Source organism: Mastacembelus armatus, chromosome 19 (genome assembly GCF_900324485.2).
Source record: "Mastacembelus armatus chromosome 19, fMasArm1.2, whole genome shotgun sequence".
NCBI lineage: Eukaryota > Metazoa > Chordata > Actinopteri > Synbranchiformes > Mastacembelidae > Mastacembelus > Mastacembelus armatus.
Window position 1 is genome coordinate 13,063,255 of NC_046651.1, and position 18,881 is coordinate 13,082,135.

General features: G+C 39.2%; 1 protein-coding gene across 3 annotated transcripts in view; it reads left to right on the forward strand.

Annotated features, from left to right (window-relative positions):
* The window catches only part of adkb (adenosine kinase b), a 93,971-nt gene extending 76,391 nt beyond the window's left edge, over window positions 1–17,580 (forward strand). For 2 of the 3 annotated variants that reach the window (XM_026316062.1, XM_026316063.1), the window contains exons 8-11: window positions 4,375–4,410; window positions 7,982–8,096; window positions 15,323–15,409; window positions 15,720–17,580. In XM_026316062.1, coding sequence (XP_026171847.1) covers window positions 4,375–4,410; window positions 7,982–8,096; window positions 15,323–15,409; window positions 15,720–15,844 — 363 coding nt within the window. In that variant the 3' untranslated portion in view covers window positions 15,845–17,580. Of the gene's footprint in view, window positions 1–4,374; window positions 4,411–7,981; window positions 8,097–8,338; window positions 10,491–15,322; window positions 15,410–15,719 lie in introns of those variants that run through there. The other variant, XM_026316064.1, reaches the window with a different exon arrangement.
* Window positions 17,581–18,881: the final 1,301 nt, after the last annotated feature.

Below are 18,881 nucleotides of genomic sequence, written 5' to 3' on the forward strand. Positions count from 1 at the left end.
ACATGCCACTTAATGGCTCAGGATAGACTAAAGTGAAATGCCATCAATTGTTGTTGAGCAAATTCCCAGAGGCAGTAAAAGTGACTCCTACTTCTTTGGAGTGTGTTGTTCCTGTGTGTGTTTACCCTCATGTTGGTACCATGTCATGCTTCAGCAGGATTGCTGCATTCTCCTGGGAGCTTCAGGAGGGCTCAGCACAGGTGATTTATTCCTCCTAATCTGTCTTGCACAGTAGCAGGCAGCTGCCTTCCTTCCACCCAGCATGAGTGAGGTGCTATCAGCTTTCATGATCGTATTAATAATCACCTGTGGCCGTTATCGGCACACACATCTTTGAGGTGGCAGCTTCCTCTTCAGCAACACCTGGTCATACTGGGGTCTGGCGTCCTGACATCGAGGAGGAGTCATGTCTGTGACCCCCAAGGCCAAGTCAAGGGCATTGACAATCCCCACTGATGGCTTCACCATGATTAATTATTTGTTCTCCACCCCCAACCACCACCCTGTAATGTATGCTGTAGTAATCTGCCTGGTAACGCTTGAGATGAATGCCAGATGTTGTTTTTACTGGGCATTTATGAAAAGCTGTCTGACTCGCCTCACTGATGTCTTACACATACACACAGGGAATCAGGAAAACATGTCATATGCCAGTGTTTTATATACATATATATGTATATGTAGTGAGAGTGATAATTGGCTGAATTATTATTTGAGATGTCATGACTCAGTCATGCTCAGTTTCAAAGGTTTCTACAGTAAGTGATTTGTGATTTCCACCTGATCTGTCCAGAACTGATAATTTGTTTGGCTCTAGTTAGGACAGTTTGTTAAAAAGGTATATTTGCTACATAAGTAGAAGTCATTTCTCTCCTAACATGGTGATTGGCTAAAAACCCCGGTGTCTTTGAAAATGAGCTCTTATTGAAATACCCAGAAAGGAAGAAGAAAACAGAGGTGTTGTTGTAAATAACTTGTCAGGGCTATACCCTCCTCAGTGTCGTGCCCCCCCCCCCCGAAACCACCTCCCACCACACAGTGTCAAATACAATTCAATTTCTGCCTCAGCATCAGCTTGGGCTAACACGGTCAAGCAAATGCCTATTTTCTGAATGGCCTGGGGGAGTTACGCTTTTCAGCTTATCAACTTTTATTAACCTTAGCACTGAGGTTTGCTCTTTGATTTAGATTCTTTGGGAAACACTGAAATTGGATTTTTTTTTTTCAACTCTCACTCCTGCTGTGACATATGCTCAACAACTTGTTACACAGAGGAAAAAAAAAACTAAATGCTTGCTTTGGTTTGTTTCTGGGAATATTTTATCATGAGAGCCAATAACTTCTCCAGTTTTGTTAATTTCTTGTCTGCATGAAATGTTATGGCCAGTAGGAAATGTCTGTTATAAAATACATGTATGGTGTTTACTTTGTTATGTTATGTCTATTGGTTATAAATATTTAAAGTAGCTAATGTTTAGCTTAATGTATTGGTTCCCTGACCCACAACCTTTTGACCTCAGTTTAGCTTCACTTGCAAAGCTCTTGCATCTGTTTTTTCAGTTGCGACTAGCTAGTGAACATAGTTGAGTATTTAGCAGGTAAATATTTCCTCAGAAGTTGGTGGAGCCCAAAAACAGAGCTAGAAGGAAATTGTAACTTAAATTTACTTGGTGGCCAGAAGCTCTAAATAAATGTCTATTGGATGTGTAAATTGGCCAGTGTTTGCTATATCAAAATTAAGGGTAAAAAAATTGCCTCTTCACCACTCTCAAGTTAGTGTAGATTTAAACTTAGTTTCTAAGTTTACTGTGGAATTGGTACAGTACATACAAGCCTCAACAGCTGTTGCTACAGGCTCAAAGATCCTTGTATTTTCAAATACCTGCAAAGTGTCATTTCTGTTTTTGCATTTACCTCCAGATCCCCAAATGCCCACTTAGCTTTTCTATAAATAAAGAATGGATGCTGATTTGGCTGTTTTGGCCCATTAAAACAAACATAGCATCCATACAGTTTGGATCATTTCACAGAGAATAACCACATACTGTTGAAGGTGCAGATTCTAAACCAGGGCCGCTGACTCCTGTCACTTATAGTGTCAAGGAAAACACTGTGTGACACTTTGGAAACTGTCCCTTGCATGAAGTGTATGTTTCCTCTTTCATTTTGCTTGGCAAGACATTGTAGACTCCCGCCCCCTTGACTGGGCTCTGGATTATTAGCTTAAGCTCTCTAAAAATATCCCTTTGACTGTTTAAGCCTCTGACAGCAGCAACATCTCACACATTCTGATAGCTTTATACTAACTATGGCTGCAAAGGGCTCATGCACTCAGCCCGCCTTGTTATCTTTTACCTTGTTTGCCCAAGGAGGAGGAGGAGAACTTGCAGGCCCCAAAATCTGTAACAGTCCTTTCTCCTTTAGAATCAGACTCAGAGCGGATCATCAAAGGCGAGCATGCAATCACAGCAATCGCCGAACAAACGAGATGCTTTTTTGAGCACAAGAGGATTTTGCCCAGATGTCACTCGAAGCACTTGTCATTGTTGGCGACAGCTGTAGAAGCACATGGATCGTCATTTGAAAACTGTCTACCAACATACCAAAACAGAACACGGCAAATGTGAAACATGCACAGCCTGAAACATAAGATTTTTGAATATTAATGCTGTAAGCTCCTTAAGGAATAAGGACTTTTATTGCCTATCATTCCAGTTTTATTGGCTTGCCTGTGTCGTCTCAGTAATTGCATATTTACCGCCATACAGTATTTATCATGCCAATATATTAGGTTTAGCTGAGCCTGTACTATGAAATATTTGTGATGTTGGCATTCATAACAGCTCATAGAAATTAATAAATTCCTAAAAGAGATTACACTGTACACATGTGGCTCATAGACATCACTTCAATTATCTTTTCTTCTAACACCCACAGTCTCTCAAAAGACTTTTCTCACAAATATTATAGCTGCTATCAAGAGAGAGACAAAGGATGAGAGAGGCATGTGCTGCTCAACAGCACCATCTTATTCCAGTCTTCATTCATATGCCTCTGTTAAATGCTTTAAGATGAAATATCACTGTTTTGACAAGACATTTTCCAAGCTGCTCGTATCCCTATGAGATGCCTGGTGCACGTTGGTAATGGAAGGTGCCTGAGGAGAAAAGTCGATATGTGGTTGTAAATAAATGAAAACAAATGTAAGACCTAAGTCCTTGATAGATTGAAGAGGTGAAGGGAGGAGAAAAGAAAAGGCTACTCACCTTTACTCATTATAAAACTGTGTTTTGACTACAGGGGCTAATTGACCAGGCACTCCGCTTCGGTAAGGAGACGGTGGGGGTGGAGATGAATTGACATATTGCTGGCACTGTAATGTTGATCCAAGGCAGAGAGCCATGCTTTCCTCCAGGGACCAGTAACCTTATTGTTCTATGTCATCTCCTCCCCTTCTGTTTGAGGACCAGGTTGTCAACCTCTCCCCAAGGTCAGCCAAACACCAGCCCCCCTTCTGCAGATAATTGGATTATTTAGAATCATAGCATCAACTTATTGCCTCATCTGGGGTCAAAAGTGAATTTAGTGCACAAGGTTGTCTGTCATGATTTGTGGGGTCGTTCTCAAATGACAAGCAACAGCTTCTGTCATCAGTTAAAAGATCATACCAGTGGTTTCGCATGTTTTTCCCCATTTGCCAGTAACATGAGCATCACAGCTGACCATCACATACAATGTTCTAGATTTTGGATGCACTAAAATGTTTTAAATGCAAGCGATTTCTGATTTTTTTTTTTTTCTGTCCCCCTTGGCTTCCATTATTTAATTTATTTGTTCTTTTACTACGTGTTGCTTTCTTAGCAGACTCTTGAATGTTGTCCCAAAGCCCCATAATTAAAAATCCTGAATTGCAAATACTTCCATACACACTGGAGTGTGCCTTTAAAGTGCACCTGTTAGGAAACCAAAGCAACATATAGCAGGGGCTGAATGCCTGCAGTGTTGGGGAATCCCACATACCAGTACATATTCATGGTTTCAGTGGTGGTTTCGTGGCTGGAGGCTGACGTGGTGTTATCTCACGCTGCTGTGGTAAGATGAGATGAAGTGGGCAATGGATTAAATGGGTGGGCTGCATGCCTATTAAATCAGGAGTTGGCAGAGCAACACTAACTCAGGTTACTTATTCTCAAGTGACAGCCATGCATGTGAGGAGCAGAGGGAAGCGAGATGTCTTTACCTCACGTCTGGAGTGTGACATTCTGCTCTGTTTGTGACTCTGCAATTAACTGCTCATTTATGTGTGTGTGTGTGTGTGTGTGTGTGTGTGTGTGTGTGTGTGTGTGTGTGTGTGTGTGTGTGTTTCTTTTCTAGGAAGCGGCCACATTTGCCAAAGAGATGGGCTTTGAGGTGAGTTGACCAGCAATTGCACACTAAACAGATCCTAAATGCTTATTTTTGCTGATAATGAAGTTCTTTTTGGACAGTGATTGATGTGCTATTATACTCTCCAGGCCTTGCAGCAGTTGCTATGGAAACCTGGCAGTCGTCATGGTTTCTTTGTTCAGCCAGCTCTCTGTTATGACGCACTCTGCTAGGTCTGCACCCAACATCGCCTACAGATGTTATTTATTGAATTTTGAAAAGCCTCTTGGGAAGCTGAGAAGTTGGGCATGGTTTCAAGCCTTTCTCTGCAGGCTCGGGGCTCATCAGGTTGCCTGGTTAAAAAGCCTCCTCATTATCTTCATTGCACTCAGGGATGATACTGTATGTCTTCCCTTCACTGCTATAGCATTACACCACACTGAAACACACTGTAGTCTTTTAATAACCAAATTACAGCCACCTGTGGTTTTAGATTATGGAAATGAAAATTACAGTTCTCGTTACCCCATAGAATGTACACTATGTGTTTTAAAGTGGGGCTGTCTCTTAGGTGTAAAATAGATCTTCTCTTAGTCTATTTTTTACTTCCATTTTGCATATTCCTTCTGCCATTTTTTCAATGTGAAATCAAAAACACAAATAGCCGGTGTGTGAGTTTTTCAAAATGGGCTCAGGTATTTTAAGTGCCTTCGCTTTCAAAGGTAGAGCTGACTTGAAAATGGCTCTGCTCTGTGTGAATAATTGTCATCCAGAATCACTAACGGTGTGATCAACGTGACTGGAATAGAAATGCAATCCTGATGGCAGTGACAGGTTTAAGAGAGGAGAAGGAATGAAGGCAGAAAAAAGGAAGGGGGGGGGGGGGGGGGGGGGGGGGGGGGGTGCACTGGTGGTGATGGAGGGGGCCACATGAAAAAACACACACACACAAAGGGCAAAATGTAGACTCTCCTAGTAGGTACAATTCCTTGACATTTTCCCTGTCAACCTGATTTGCCAGAATGCTGCAAAATTGCATTGGATGAATGTGATTTTTCAGATAACATCAGAGGTGTGTACTGTACTTACTGCATTTCTAGATGGTTGTAGTTCAGAGGTTTCCTTCACAGTTGTCTGTTTCTTCTTGTGGCACTTTCTGATGACAAATTTATTGTGTATTATAAGAACTGGCCTACGTAATTTTGTTGTACACTGACAAGTCATCAAAATATTAATAAGTATACAAATACATGAACCTTTGTTTTAACAGATACATTATAACACTGGTTAAATTGGAAGGAATTTCTCATGCATAGTGTAAACAGCCAACTATACTAGTTTAGGGGATACAGTTGGAGTTAGAATAATAGGGTTTGGGTTTTTTTTGTTAAATATGTGCCATATGTGTCACATACAATAATCAAAAATCACAAACTTCAATATTCATTACAGAACTTGGAAATAAATTATTCTTAGCACAAGTTCCACTTACTGGAAAATTTCCAGAGCTTTCATACACATTTTATGGCTTTGATCATATGGCGAAGTGTACTCGGTTGTCACGGAGATTGTCAAAGGATGGACTCTTGCATCACAAAGGGATCTTTGTTTGTCAGATCTAATCCATGTTAAATAAAATGAATGCATTTTATAATAATAAGACAATTTAATAATATGTAATCTAATTATATAATAAGCCAATAAAAAGAGTTGCAGCACATCAACAGTATACTTATGTTAATTACCTTTAATAAAGAATTAATTATAGTCATAAAATATATATTATTAAATTATACCGAATGTACAGAAGTGTGTCTTTGTTTGCAGTTTGACTTTTTTAAGGCCAGTGAGGTTGATATAAATTCAGTCAAGTTAGTTGGTCAGTATAGCGCTTTTATAATTGGATATTCTTCTAGTTGCTGCCCACTTTTCAGTGTCTGACCACAAAAACACTGCCAGATGCACTTTGAATGTATTCTGAAACACTGTTATCATCACATTATGGATGACTAACAAAAGTGACAGCAGCACTTCTCTATAAATACAAGATAAAAACCATGTCCTCTCCAAAACAGCAATCATCAGATCTGAGCACAGTTGCCTGATTGTGATCTGTTTCCCTTAAATGCTCAAAGAACTATCTGCAACGCAGCTCTAATTGAATCTTTCCCTGGCTGTTTTTCTCAAGCAGCCTGCAGTGGAGACGATCAGTTTCTCACTGGCTTCAATGCAGAGACACAATTTAACACCCTTGTAAAGCTTTCATATTTCACGGTTTGTTGATTTATGTCTGATCAATTGCCTCACAATCGTAAATATTGCCATTTGTCAGCAGGAAACCAAATTGACCATATCATTTGCCAATTCATTTCTCTTGCTCTCACACTGAACATTATTTTTCTGCATTGTTTTGCCATATGAAGTTGTCAGGTAAGTGTTTTATATAAAAAGGAGCAAGCTGTCATTGTGTGTGACTGTGTGTGTGTTTGTAGCTTGCCCTGCTCAACAGCCATGATGCTTATCCTATCACCTCTGGCCCTTAGAACCTTTTAGCTCCTAAACCTGAGTAGAGCACCTTTTTTATGTCAGTGAACATAAAACCAAAGGGTGACAATGTGCTCAAGCCTTGTGCGGTTTTGCATTCAGTGTCTGGAGGAGTGCTTGTGGTTACATCCAGTCACAGTGACAAATTGCCTTTTTTTTTTTTTTTTTTCACCATCGCCTGCTAACGGCCTCTGTATTAACCTCACCATTAGCACTTACTTAGAGTGTTACACCCATTTTTCCTCGGCCCAGGGTCTCCCCGGACCTCTCAGTGCTGATTAAAGGACGTTTGGGAAACATTTAGAGGTGTAAAAGCTCATTGGTTTGAGTGAGCCAGCGCGGCTGGTGATATTGGGTTGGAGCCTATCTATCTGATTACTCCCATAACCACAGTATTTGCTCACCCTGAAGGTGCTTGAGTGTTAGCTTTGATACAGATGCTAGAGGCATCTCCGACCCTTAATGCTAGCTCCTCAGTGTGCTATATTATGGAAAAGCAGAGTCCACCCCACTGCGAGACGGCGATAAAGACATTCCACCTGCTCATAGTACATCATGATGAGTTAATAATAAAGTAGCACTGACAGGTGTGGGTTTTTTTTTATCCCTCTCATGATCAAAGGCAAGCACTCCGGAGAGTTTTGTTGTCTCCAGGCGAGAATATCTATTCTGTGCAGATGCTGAGGAGAGATGGCCTGTTTCAGGGAGAGAATGATACAGTACACGCACCACCTATCCCTTTAGCTCGGAGAAGTAGCTTTATCTGACAACAGCATATCTTCACACACTTATTTTCATCTCACTTAGGGACTATGACATTCTAATATTTTGCAGGTCCTGTGTAAACTGCATGGAAGCATCGTTGAGTGCTTCTATTGATCTCTTCTCAGAATGGTTTCATAGCCCATCTGGTTTCATTATCGCTTGATCTGTCTGCCAGGGTTGGAAAAATCTGACCTCTCCACCACACTTTTGATCTTTGATTAACTCCTGAGAATTTGCTCTTCGTGATGCATTTATTCAACTTAACATGCTCACCCAGTGGTGATTTTTTTTTTTTTTTTTTTAACAGACAGATGACATTGCAGAGATTGCAAAGAAGACCCAAAACCTCCCCAAGGAGAACACAAAGAGGCAGCGAATGGTGGTCTTTACCCAGGGCAAGGACGACACTGTTGCGACTGTTGGTAGGCCATTTTTGGTTTCCATTTGGACCGCTTATCTACACATATTTTCACTTAAGTACCACTCGGAGCCATCCCAACCTTGGCCCCTCTTGGACATCTTTACCCTTTATTTAAACCTCATATCTCCAAACTGCAGAACACAGCCTTAAATAGATGCTATCAGTAATTTCTTTGAAGTTAACCTCCAATATTGACACCAGATGTTAAAAAAAGAATGCTTGCACTACATTCTGTCATTTCAGAGCATAAAAGAAGTGTGGGGGATGCAGAGAGCAGGCATTGATTTGTGAAGTACTTCTAACTTTGTCTTGGACAGACTCCAGGCCAGTCCTCAGCAATTTTTAATGCTTCAGCTCATACATCCTGCCCTTTTTTCCTGCAAAATGCTGGCACAGTGACCTTGGGGAGAGGTTGACAACACTGGTCTTCAAATCAATCCAATTTCCTTTTATACAGGGCATATTTGTTAGTGGGGTATTAAAAAGCAGTGTCATCATAACTGAGCAAGGGTTGCAGGTTTAAGTGTTGTGGAGAGAGACCATAGTTTCCGATTACTGCTGGGAGCCTTTGCCTTTGTTAGGAGCTACAGGGTGTCTCTCCTCATTGCCCTTGCAATTCAAACTCGTTGTGCACGGGGAGAGATGGCCTCAGGTTAAGATTCACATATCACTCATCACTGGGGACTGCAGAGAAGCACAGCTACAGCAGGACTGTTAGCACTGCAGGACACTGTCTCCTCGTGTGTTCAGTGTCCTCAGTTCCTTCCTCATGGCAAGAGTATTTATGAGCCGATGGTTTATACAGTGTGTCATAATGGCAATCAATAATTAACTGTGTTAACTCTGTTGCCATTTTCACCAGGACTCTTAAGAGATCTATCTTGGTATAATAAAGATTAATTTCTGTAATCAATATTTCATATTAACAATCGATAAAATGTGTGTACGTGCATGTGACACAGCTTTACTGTTTTTGGTTCACTAATCAGCTTTGTTTACAACCACAGGATGCAGTTGTTTTCAACCCTGATAAACTAATTTTAAGCTGCGTGTCTAGAACCAAACAGCAGCCAGTTCCCTCAGCAAGCGACCAAAAGCAGAGCTAAGAGGAGAGTTAGACTTTGGGTGGGTCCAACCCTAAATAACAATATTTCTCTGTATGTTGTGGATCTTTAATTAAGTGACTATGAACCAAACTAACCCCAGTAACTTTATACATTAGTAATATGTCAGTGTTGTGTTTACACAGTTTCCACTGACCCCAAATGACCAAATTTAATTAAATTAGAAACTTGTTAATACTTTATTATTATGTTAACTGTATATATCCCAATGATATTTTTTTGGAATAGATTGTAAATCAGCATGGTTTAGGTGAAATTAATATCACACTGTTAAGAATAATATTTTACAAAATCACATATTACATGTGAAAACTGAACTGATGTTCAGTCTAGTGAGTTCCACTCCTAAAGGACACCCACACCAACTGCTTTGTGTAGCCCTTCATAATTTGACAGCCATACCACTGACTGGAAACACACACTAATAGTCATGATATTGTAACTAAGATATATATAAATCTTGGGAACATGTGATAAAATTACAGATTTTCTGGAGTATTTCTTTCATTTCTTTAAATAAAAACAACAGACATGGAAGCTCTGGTGCATATTATATGCTGCTGGTGCTTGCTGCTCCTCAGTGCATTACATCAGACAAAACTCTTCAAGCTTGTAGAACAAAGACTTCAATACTTGCTTGGAATTATTAATTTAAACAAGTTTTTTTTTAAACTAAATTAACAGTATTATGTGATATACCAATATGTTTCCACCTTACGTCAATAAACATTAATACTTAGTTTTATTGACTAGTCTTAATTTCTTATATTTTAATCAAGATCATTTGAATTTTTGTTTTTATCAAAGTGTCTGGAGTTGAATTTCCTTTCATGAGAATTTGAAATGAAATCTTTAAGCAGACGCCTAACAGGAATCCATCCATTGTGCTGGAGGTGATGGATAATTCCTACCTGCTTCTCTCATTGCTCCTGCATGAAGACAGTGCTGTGCGCTGCTGTGAACTTTATATAAAATACATGATGAATGCAGGCGGGATGAAAGACAATGTGTTTCAGATGTCATCTACAAAGGCAAACATGATAAATGTCATTGACTGTGCTATCATTGCGGTGGAGCAGTTACAGTAGTAGGTGCAGCAGAACTGGTGTGTGTATGTGAGTGTGGGAACGTTGCTATTCATGCCAGCCAAATAAATGTCAATGTAAAAAGAGAATTAAAGATTTTCATTTCCCAGAGGCGGCGCTCTAATAAACTTGATCTCTCATTTTGTTTGCAATTTGTCCTCCTGTCAGGATTTGATCATTTGCCAGCCTCTGCATGTCATGTTAAACCATTTTATAGTGATTAAGGATGGGAGAATGCCTTCCCCCATGGTATAATTCTCCAAAAAGAGATGTCAATTTGTTATTGTTCTTTTTTTTTCTCCCCGTCCTTCATTTGGAGCCTTTCATCACACTACTGCTTCAAATATGCCTTTTAAGAGCTGGGAACAGGGGAAATGGCCCTTTATTTAGCTGCCACTGAACTGCTGAACTACAGTGGGCTTTTGCTTATATACCCATTAAAGCAGTAATTAAGATCATTGTGCCCTGAACCTTAACGTTGAGGAGATCTAATAAACGATCATTCAGCGGGGGTTGCTGCTCTAATCGCTGATAAGGACTTGATAAAGCCTGACTCTGCTTCTCAGCGAGTTTTAGGGCTCTCAAGGGGGCAAGGCAAGCAGATTTTAACTTTGAAAAAACAAGACCTGATCTATACATGTTAATCACTCGAGGTAAAGAAGGAAACAAATACTGGCTTCAAGGCATAAAACTCTCTTTTTAGTTTTTTTTTTTTGTTTTTTTTTTTTTAATTTTCTCATTGTTACCAAAGTTAAATTAAATTACATTAAACATTACTTAATGGAATTTTAATTGTTGTTTAAAAAACATGCTGTTTTTTAAATTTTTCGTAATTGACAAATCAATTAAAAGCCTGCACTGTCAGAAAGACCTCCTGTTTTTTTCCCTTGGCGTCTCACAATGAAGTGTTTTCTTTTATATCTTCCTAAAAGGATATTGGTTGATGATGATCTTTTGCTTGTGGTTAGAATAATTCCAGGAATATGCTTTTTTTTTTTCACCCTAACTCGTTTGTGAACAAAGATGCTGGTTTTGATAGGGAAACAGATTGAATGTCAATTCACTCCTAACCTGTCGTGTTTGCCAAGAAAGTGGTAATGTTGTTTTCCTCTCTGAGGCTCAGAGTTTGGCAGAAATGCAACAGGAAATGTTCCAGAAGAAGTATTCTCGAGGAAGTTTCTCACATAAAGATGTTGCACTTAAACTATGCGTACTTTAGCTCATGCCTTTTAACAAAATAGTCATGTCTAATTGAGTCCCTTGGCAGCTTGGGGTTTAAAATGATGTCTTAATTGTTTTACTTGTGTAGATTATAATGTGTGATGGGATCAAAGTTAATTTTGATGATCTGACACCTATTTGATCCACCTGCTTTCTTTTAAAGCAACAGGAGTGAGCAGCGGAACATTAGCAAGTGAAGCGTGTACTAATTTCCGAGTCAAAACTACACTCCATATGCTCATTTTCCAATAAAGCCGAGGTCGTTTTATTTGCATGTACAGTCGCTTTTTGTGCATGAGAGCATTTTCTCAGCCAGTGTTGTGCTGTGAATTGGCATTGTGAGAAAGAATAGCCAATAATAAATGACTTAATTGATTCTCATTTCAAAGAGACGCCTGTTGAAAGAATTTCTTAAGTTTAATCACCACCATTCAAGAGTTGTAATGAGGGAATTATGAAGGGTGAATTAACAAAAGCACACAATTACAGCTTAGTGCAAGGAAGTATTTGAATCCCTTTGAGTTTTTTCTTAGTTTTTTTTTTCCTGTTGCAGGTTACCTGTCAAAGCACCGCCATACCACCCTCCCACATATTCACCATCAGTCTGCTGCTTCACTCATTTTGTCAAACCAAACTGTAGGAACAAGAATTTGTTAGTGTTTCTACTTAAAAAAAAAAAAAAAAGTACAGCAGGGTTTTATTAATTGAAAACAATGTTGCTGATCTCATTACAGTGAATTGTGAAATGAGTTCAGCAAAGTGATGTTTTGAGGCGATCTACAAGCCAGTATCAACAAAGTCAGAGCATTTTGGCAGGAGTTTTTTTTTTTTTTATGATTACCATTTCCACGACAGAGATTTGCCAGTGAGGTCTTTGTTACAGATGGCTGGGGAATTGTTTGAGTGTAACTTGAGTTAACATGTCAGTCAGATTGAAAAATGTGCCTCAGTGAGGTTATGTGAACTTTCCCCAAGCAGCAGAGAACAAACTTTGAATTTGATTAGTAGCAAAAGAAATATGGGATGTCTGTAAACTGCATCAATTACATACTGAAATACAAAATCCCATTTTCATGTTTTGTAAATTTTTGTCATATCCACTGTCTTAGTTTAGTGTCTGGTAAAACATCAACATCAGGGAATCAGCAAAGTTACTAGAATTGATCCTCTGAGGACCATGAATATTTATAACATTTTCTTTATGGTAAGTCATCCAATAGCGCTTGAGATATTTCAGTCAACACCTTATGATGGAACTAGTTGAAAGTAACAGGATCACTAAAATCATTACAATTCATCTTCTGGGAACCGTGAATGGGCAACATGGTGGTTTGGTGGTTAGTACTGTCGTCTCACAGCAAGAAGGTTCCTGGTTCGAAACCCAGGGGGGGGGCCTTCCTGTGTGGTGTTTGCATGTTCTCCCTGTGCTTGTGTGGGTTTTCTTCACGTACTCTGGTTTCCTCCCACAGTCTAAAAACATGTATGTCAGGTTGATTGGTGACTCTAAATGGAATGAGTGTGAGTGTGTGTGGTTGTTCATCTGTGTGTGGTCCTGTGATGGACTGGTGACCTGTCCGGGGCATAGGCTCCAGCAGATCCCAGTCACCCTAAATAAACCTTGAATATCTGAAAAAATAAAATGAGTTGCAATCCAACCAGTATTTGTTGAGACATTACAGTTTGGCATTTCACCTACTGTACAAACAGTAGAGTAAACAAGAATACATTTCAGTCAAAGTATGTGCAAGTAATTCCAGCAAAGTTGTTTCCACACTTTCCAGGACATTTATGGAAACTGTGACTTCAGCTAATATAGGTGTTTTCAATGCGGTTATTTTTTTCTAAAAACTGCAGGTAATATTGACCAAACTGACTAATTAGTAGGAAAAAAACCAAACAATGAAGACTGAACAATAACTGACATTTAGCAAATACAATGAGATTTGCATTTACAAATTTCTGGAGGGAACAGTAAATAAACATAAAAAACAGTTACTAAGACACAACAAAGCAAAACTGACTCAGTGTGTGCTGGAGTACAGTAAAACAGTCCTTCATTCTCAGTGAACTTAAAGGAATTTAACAGGAATCCAAAAACAGAACTGTTAATTGCCACAACATAGCAATAGATCTCACAGATTCTGATCTGTTTGTTTAATGAATTCTGACACCTTTAGATGCAGTGTTATCACACAGATGAGAGAAAGGTTATCTGGTTGCAAACTGTGTTTCTAATAAGACTCCTGTTCTGACTTCTGAGTTTTTAACTACCATGACCGTATTTACACACAATGATTTTCTATTAAGTAATTTTTTTAAGTCAAGTAGACAGCAGAGTCTGTGCTGAGCAAGTGCAGCAGCTTCAAATTTATAGCATCCGGTTTTATAACCACAACGTGTGTCGCATAAGCACAACCACATCTAAGAACTTGAGTTTCTTAACTGTGGAATTACTGACAAACTGTAATTCATTATTGGCACATTTTTCATGTGCTGTTAATCATTTCAAGAGGGAGGAGGATTCTCAGGCTTCATCTGTGGCATTAATTAAGCAATGTCGTTATGCTACTAATTAGCTGATCCTAAAAGGATTCTTGTCTTATTGTAATTTATTATCAAAGTGACAATCAGATGCGTTCTTTAAAGAGAAAATGTGTCATTATACAAACCCAACTCATTATCTGATACATCTTTGGTTTCTGACCTGTTATACAGTCACATTCTGCTTGGTAAGATGTCATTTTCAACCACAACTTGATTGAGTTTCTCTCACAGTCAGCATCTGACAGTAATTTCCTTGATATCAGGTGTTGAACATATGCTCAGCTGCAGGTTGTGCATCTTTTGCCCTGTAGGAAAATAACAGAAATGTATTCAAGAATTGATAAGATGGGGTGTCTTATCTGCGGCTCAGATATTCTGTGAGCCATTGTTGGATTAGCAAGGAGCCTCATTAGACAACTTTTTTGTAGTTTCTTTTTTCTCAAGTTCTCCTTAAACTCCCAACCTTTTTTCCTCAATAAGAGGTCTGTCAGCCTCCTCATGTTCCTTTTATCCACATGTCAGTCTTTTGTCTCCTGCACCTTTTTGAAGCTTCATGCCAGAGCCTTAGATTGTTTGAAGATTTTGTGTGTGGTTTAGATTGTTCTGACATAAGTTGCTGATTTAATGTCATTCTACACCTCAAGACTTTGTCATCTGGTAGATTTTTGTTTCTGCTCCCCTCTCCTTTAAACTGGAAGTCTCTTTGAAGTGCATATGCTACTGATAATTGAAGCAGTATAATCCACTGAAGATAATAAAGAGGCACTCATTTAATGGATTCCTTTTTGAACTGAAACAACTCACAGTAACTGTTCTTGCATTATCTTTAATTTATTAGAGCACTCACCTAAAGCTTTATAGACATTGAGGATTTTTGAATTTGTTAATCTGTTGCTTTTGGCACATTTATATTACGCAACTGCAAGACATTAGTAGTTTATTTGCATAAGTGTCTATTATTGTAACATCTAATTTACCTAGTCATTTTTGCTGAAACAAGACTTGAATAATTTGTTTTAATCTTCTAGTTTACATATTATTAATTTGTCAAAACAAAAAACATCTCCATGCTGAATTGGAAAAATCCAATATTTCAGTTTCCTTTAATTATAAGAGAGCCCTGCTGTGTGAATTAACCTGAGCTTTCTAATATCAAGTTACAATTGAAACATAATAAGACCAAACTTTTGTTTGGGGGGAGGTATCACTCATGCCCATCTTTAATTATGATTCTTCCTGTGTCCTGACCACAGGGGAGAGGGTGACCATGTTCCCTGTTTTGGACATCGACCAGAACAATATTGTGGACACTAACGGAGCAGGAGACGCCTTCGTGGGAGGTACAGCATGAAAATGATCCTCCACACAGCTTGATTTCTGTGTACATTCCCAATTAACCTTTGATCCAAGCCACCCATGTGACATAGTAATGTCTCCAGGTTATATGAGAGTGACATCAGCCTTGCTGTTTTCACTCTGTATGAGGTGATCGCAGCACCACATTAAACAATCATCATCTGGGTTCTGTTGTGGATGAAATAGCATTGTCCTGTTTCCAGATGTCATCGGTACCTGGCTCATGTTAATACTTACTGCACCCCAAACTCAATAGATCGTTACAAGTTGACCTCTGCTGTTCTGTCTACCCAGGATTCCTCTCTGCATTGGTCCAAGAGCAGGTGTTGGAGGAGTGTATCCGGGCCGGACACTATGCTGCCAATGTCATCATCAGACGAGTCGGATGCACCTTCCCAGAGAAGCCAGACTTTCACTGATGCATTCAAGCACTGCACATTTGTCTTTCCCATAAGATACTTGTATATGTAAGCTTCAAGATTTAATGTACATTTTCTTTTCTATTTGCAACAACTGATTGCTGCTTGGCTGTTTTACCAAGCTCTAATTAGCAACTTGGATGTTTTAATATTATTCAGCAATTTGGTATCAACTGTTGAAATAACAGGGTGGTGTATAAGTGAGAAATTCAGATATAATGTATCTTTTGACTGTGAAAAATGGAACACCTATAGGTTTGAAAGGTGGAAAAAAAGCATCAAACCATAACCCCACTTCTGCAGAATCTTTTCAAATTACAACTGTGATATAATTCAGTTTTCCACCCTATGTTGTGCATTTTTCAGATGCATAGTTGCTCCAATAGACATTAACAATCTTAAGTTCTTTGTCCCAATATCGCTGCTCCTCAGCTTTGCTGCAAGTATTGTATTTAGTGATTTATTTGGAACACAGTGATAGTTTGCACCATACTGAAGATCGGATTGGTGGAGAAGCACATTATTCTGCAAGGATAGATTTTAGAAGTTTCTATACACATGTGAATCTGAAAAGTTTGTGTCTTGCTCCTGCATGGTCAATTCTAATAATGACCCGGAGTCAAGGCCAAGAAACCCAGTCAAACATCCACAGAAACTTCTCAAACCATTCTTGCCACATACACCACTTCTCTCATATTGATCCTCATGCTCAATATGTTCCAAACGTATTATTTCACCTATAAATCACTAATTGCACTACTTTCCTTAGAGCTTTGAAGCTAAGAAGGCAATGCTATGACACAGAAAAACTGTATTTTGTGGTGTAAACCAGGAATGCCATCCTTCTCAAAGCAGCCAGCTATAAACTTCTTTCAAACCCAGTTTTGTGATACTAAAATGCCATAAAATATAATACATTTTCAGTTGAGTATTCCTTTAGTATTCAGCTGTCATGCTGCAGACTTCGTGGTGGGGGTATCATTACGGTTGGCACTCCATTCCCAAAAGTGACAGTTTTAAGGGGAAGGATTTTTTTTGTTATTCTACAAATCAAAATCTGAAACTCATCCTACTTAGATAAGCCGTCAGTCAGTTTCAACATATTACATTTGTTTTACCAGCAGCCTCTTTAAACACACCCAAAAAACAAAATGCAAAACAATGTTACAACACTCAGGGTTTGTGTGTCTTCCTATATAATAGTGGAATACACAAGCCCCTCATGTTAATCACTTTTGGACCGCTCAACAGTGTTCATTAAAAGGGGGTTTGGGGGGGGAGGGGGGCAGCCATGACCAGCCTGGTATCTTGGCTCCGCTCAGTCACCCCCACTCTTTCTCGTTACATCCTAACCGGACTCTTAGGGTCTGGTTCTGCACTGCAGGGCTGGAGGAGATCATTTTTCTCAGTTAAGGGATTAGTGGCTACTCTTGGTGCCGATCATTAGAGGGACCTGAAAATTAGGCTGATCCTTCGTACCCAGCTGTGCTATCGCTGGGGGTTAGAGACAAGGATCAGAGAGAAGAGGCCCCTCCCATCCCACCCCCTTTCACTGACTGTGGGCCAGCAGAAGTGTTGGGCAGTGTCTCAAGTGTTTTGTGAAAAACAATTTAACACTTGTCTGTTCTACAAAGCAATGTGATTGAGAATAATATTTTTTGTTCACCTAAAACAACCTGTTACATCATATTTTCTTTTATTTTCTGTGAACATGTCAGGAGGAATCCAGTTTTTATGCCTCCTGCACAAAAGCTGAGTTTTTTGTAATGAAGTGTAGTTTATGCATTTATGCTAATCGGGGCCATCTAGGTGAAAACATTCTCCAGCCAAAATGTTATTAACAACTTTGAGACACTTTTTTTTTTCATCAGCATTTTTTAAGGTTTCACACAGATGCGCTTTGAAAAGGACCACATTTCTGATTGGGCAAGATCACACTCCATGGCAGCTGGTTCATTTGCTTCTCAAGATGACAGATGGCAAAACACAAACACAAAAAGAGGGAGCCATGATTAAGTAATGAGAATGCCTGCCACAATAAGGAAACTACTAAACATACTTTTCTCACTTTTCCTGGTAAACTTTTGCTTTGCTCGATGAATGCAAGAGGTGGCAAAACAAACATAAAATGTGTGCATTTAATTTACATTTTACAATACTATGTTATCTGTTTTGTTAAGCGAGTGAGCCTGAGGCATTTGGAAAATGTTTAATGCCAGTTTTATTGTGTACCAGCAATCTACAAAATCTCTTTTCATTTGCTGTTTTGAGTTAAATACACTGTTAACAACACTGAAGTAGGGAGAGGGAAAAAAACCTGACTTTGTGATATTTGCCTACAATAGTGGGTTCACGACCAGAGTCTGCTTTTCTGAATGCAGGCAAAGGAGTAACTGGGGCCCTGGCCAGTGTTTTGCCCCGCAGATGGGCAGCAGTGTTTGTGAATACCAGTGTGGCAGTTGGCAGGGATTGAGGAGGGGGATGGGCAGATTGCAATGGCACATGCTCCAATTCAAATTATCCCTGGACCCATGTAGCAGTGGAGGACCTGCTGGGGCCCAGGGTGGCATTCATTATAACCAGACACAGGCAGGTCTGGTCAGTACCTCTTTCATGACACCAGCCCTAAACGTATTAAATCTGAACCCTCTTCATTCACATTTCACCTGCTTTAACAACATTTTCTCCAGCCCTTAAATGAGATAACATTTTTATTAGGCACAAGTCAGTCATCAGATCTAAGTAAAAATCAAGCACTGAATGGCAGGAAGATACTGAATGTACCGTAACACTGTATATGTGACAAACACATACAAGTAAATAAAATCTGTCAGTAAGATCAGTGAGATAATAAGCAGTGCATCTGAAGATGTGGTACAATAGCAAAAATCAAATCAAATTATGTATCAAATATGTCTTTTTAAGGGGTTAAAAGTTTTTTATTTGAGATCCCTTTAACACTGCCTGTGCAGTACTGTATGTGTTTATAATCTAATGGGAAGTTACCAATTATCCCTCTAATTACATCTGTATTACT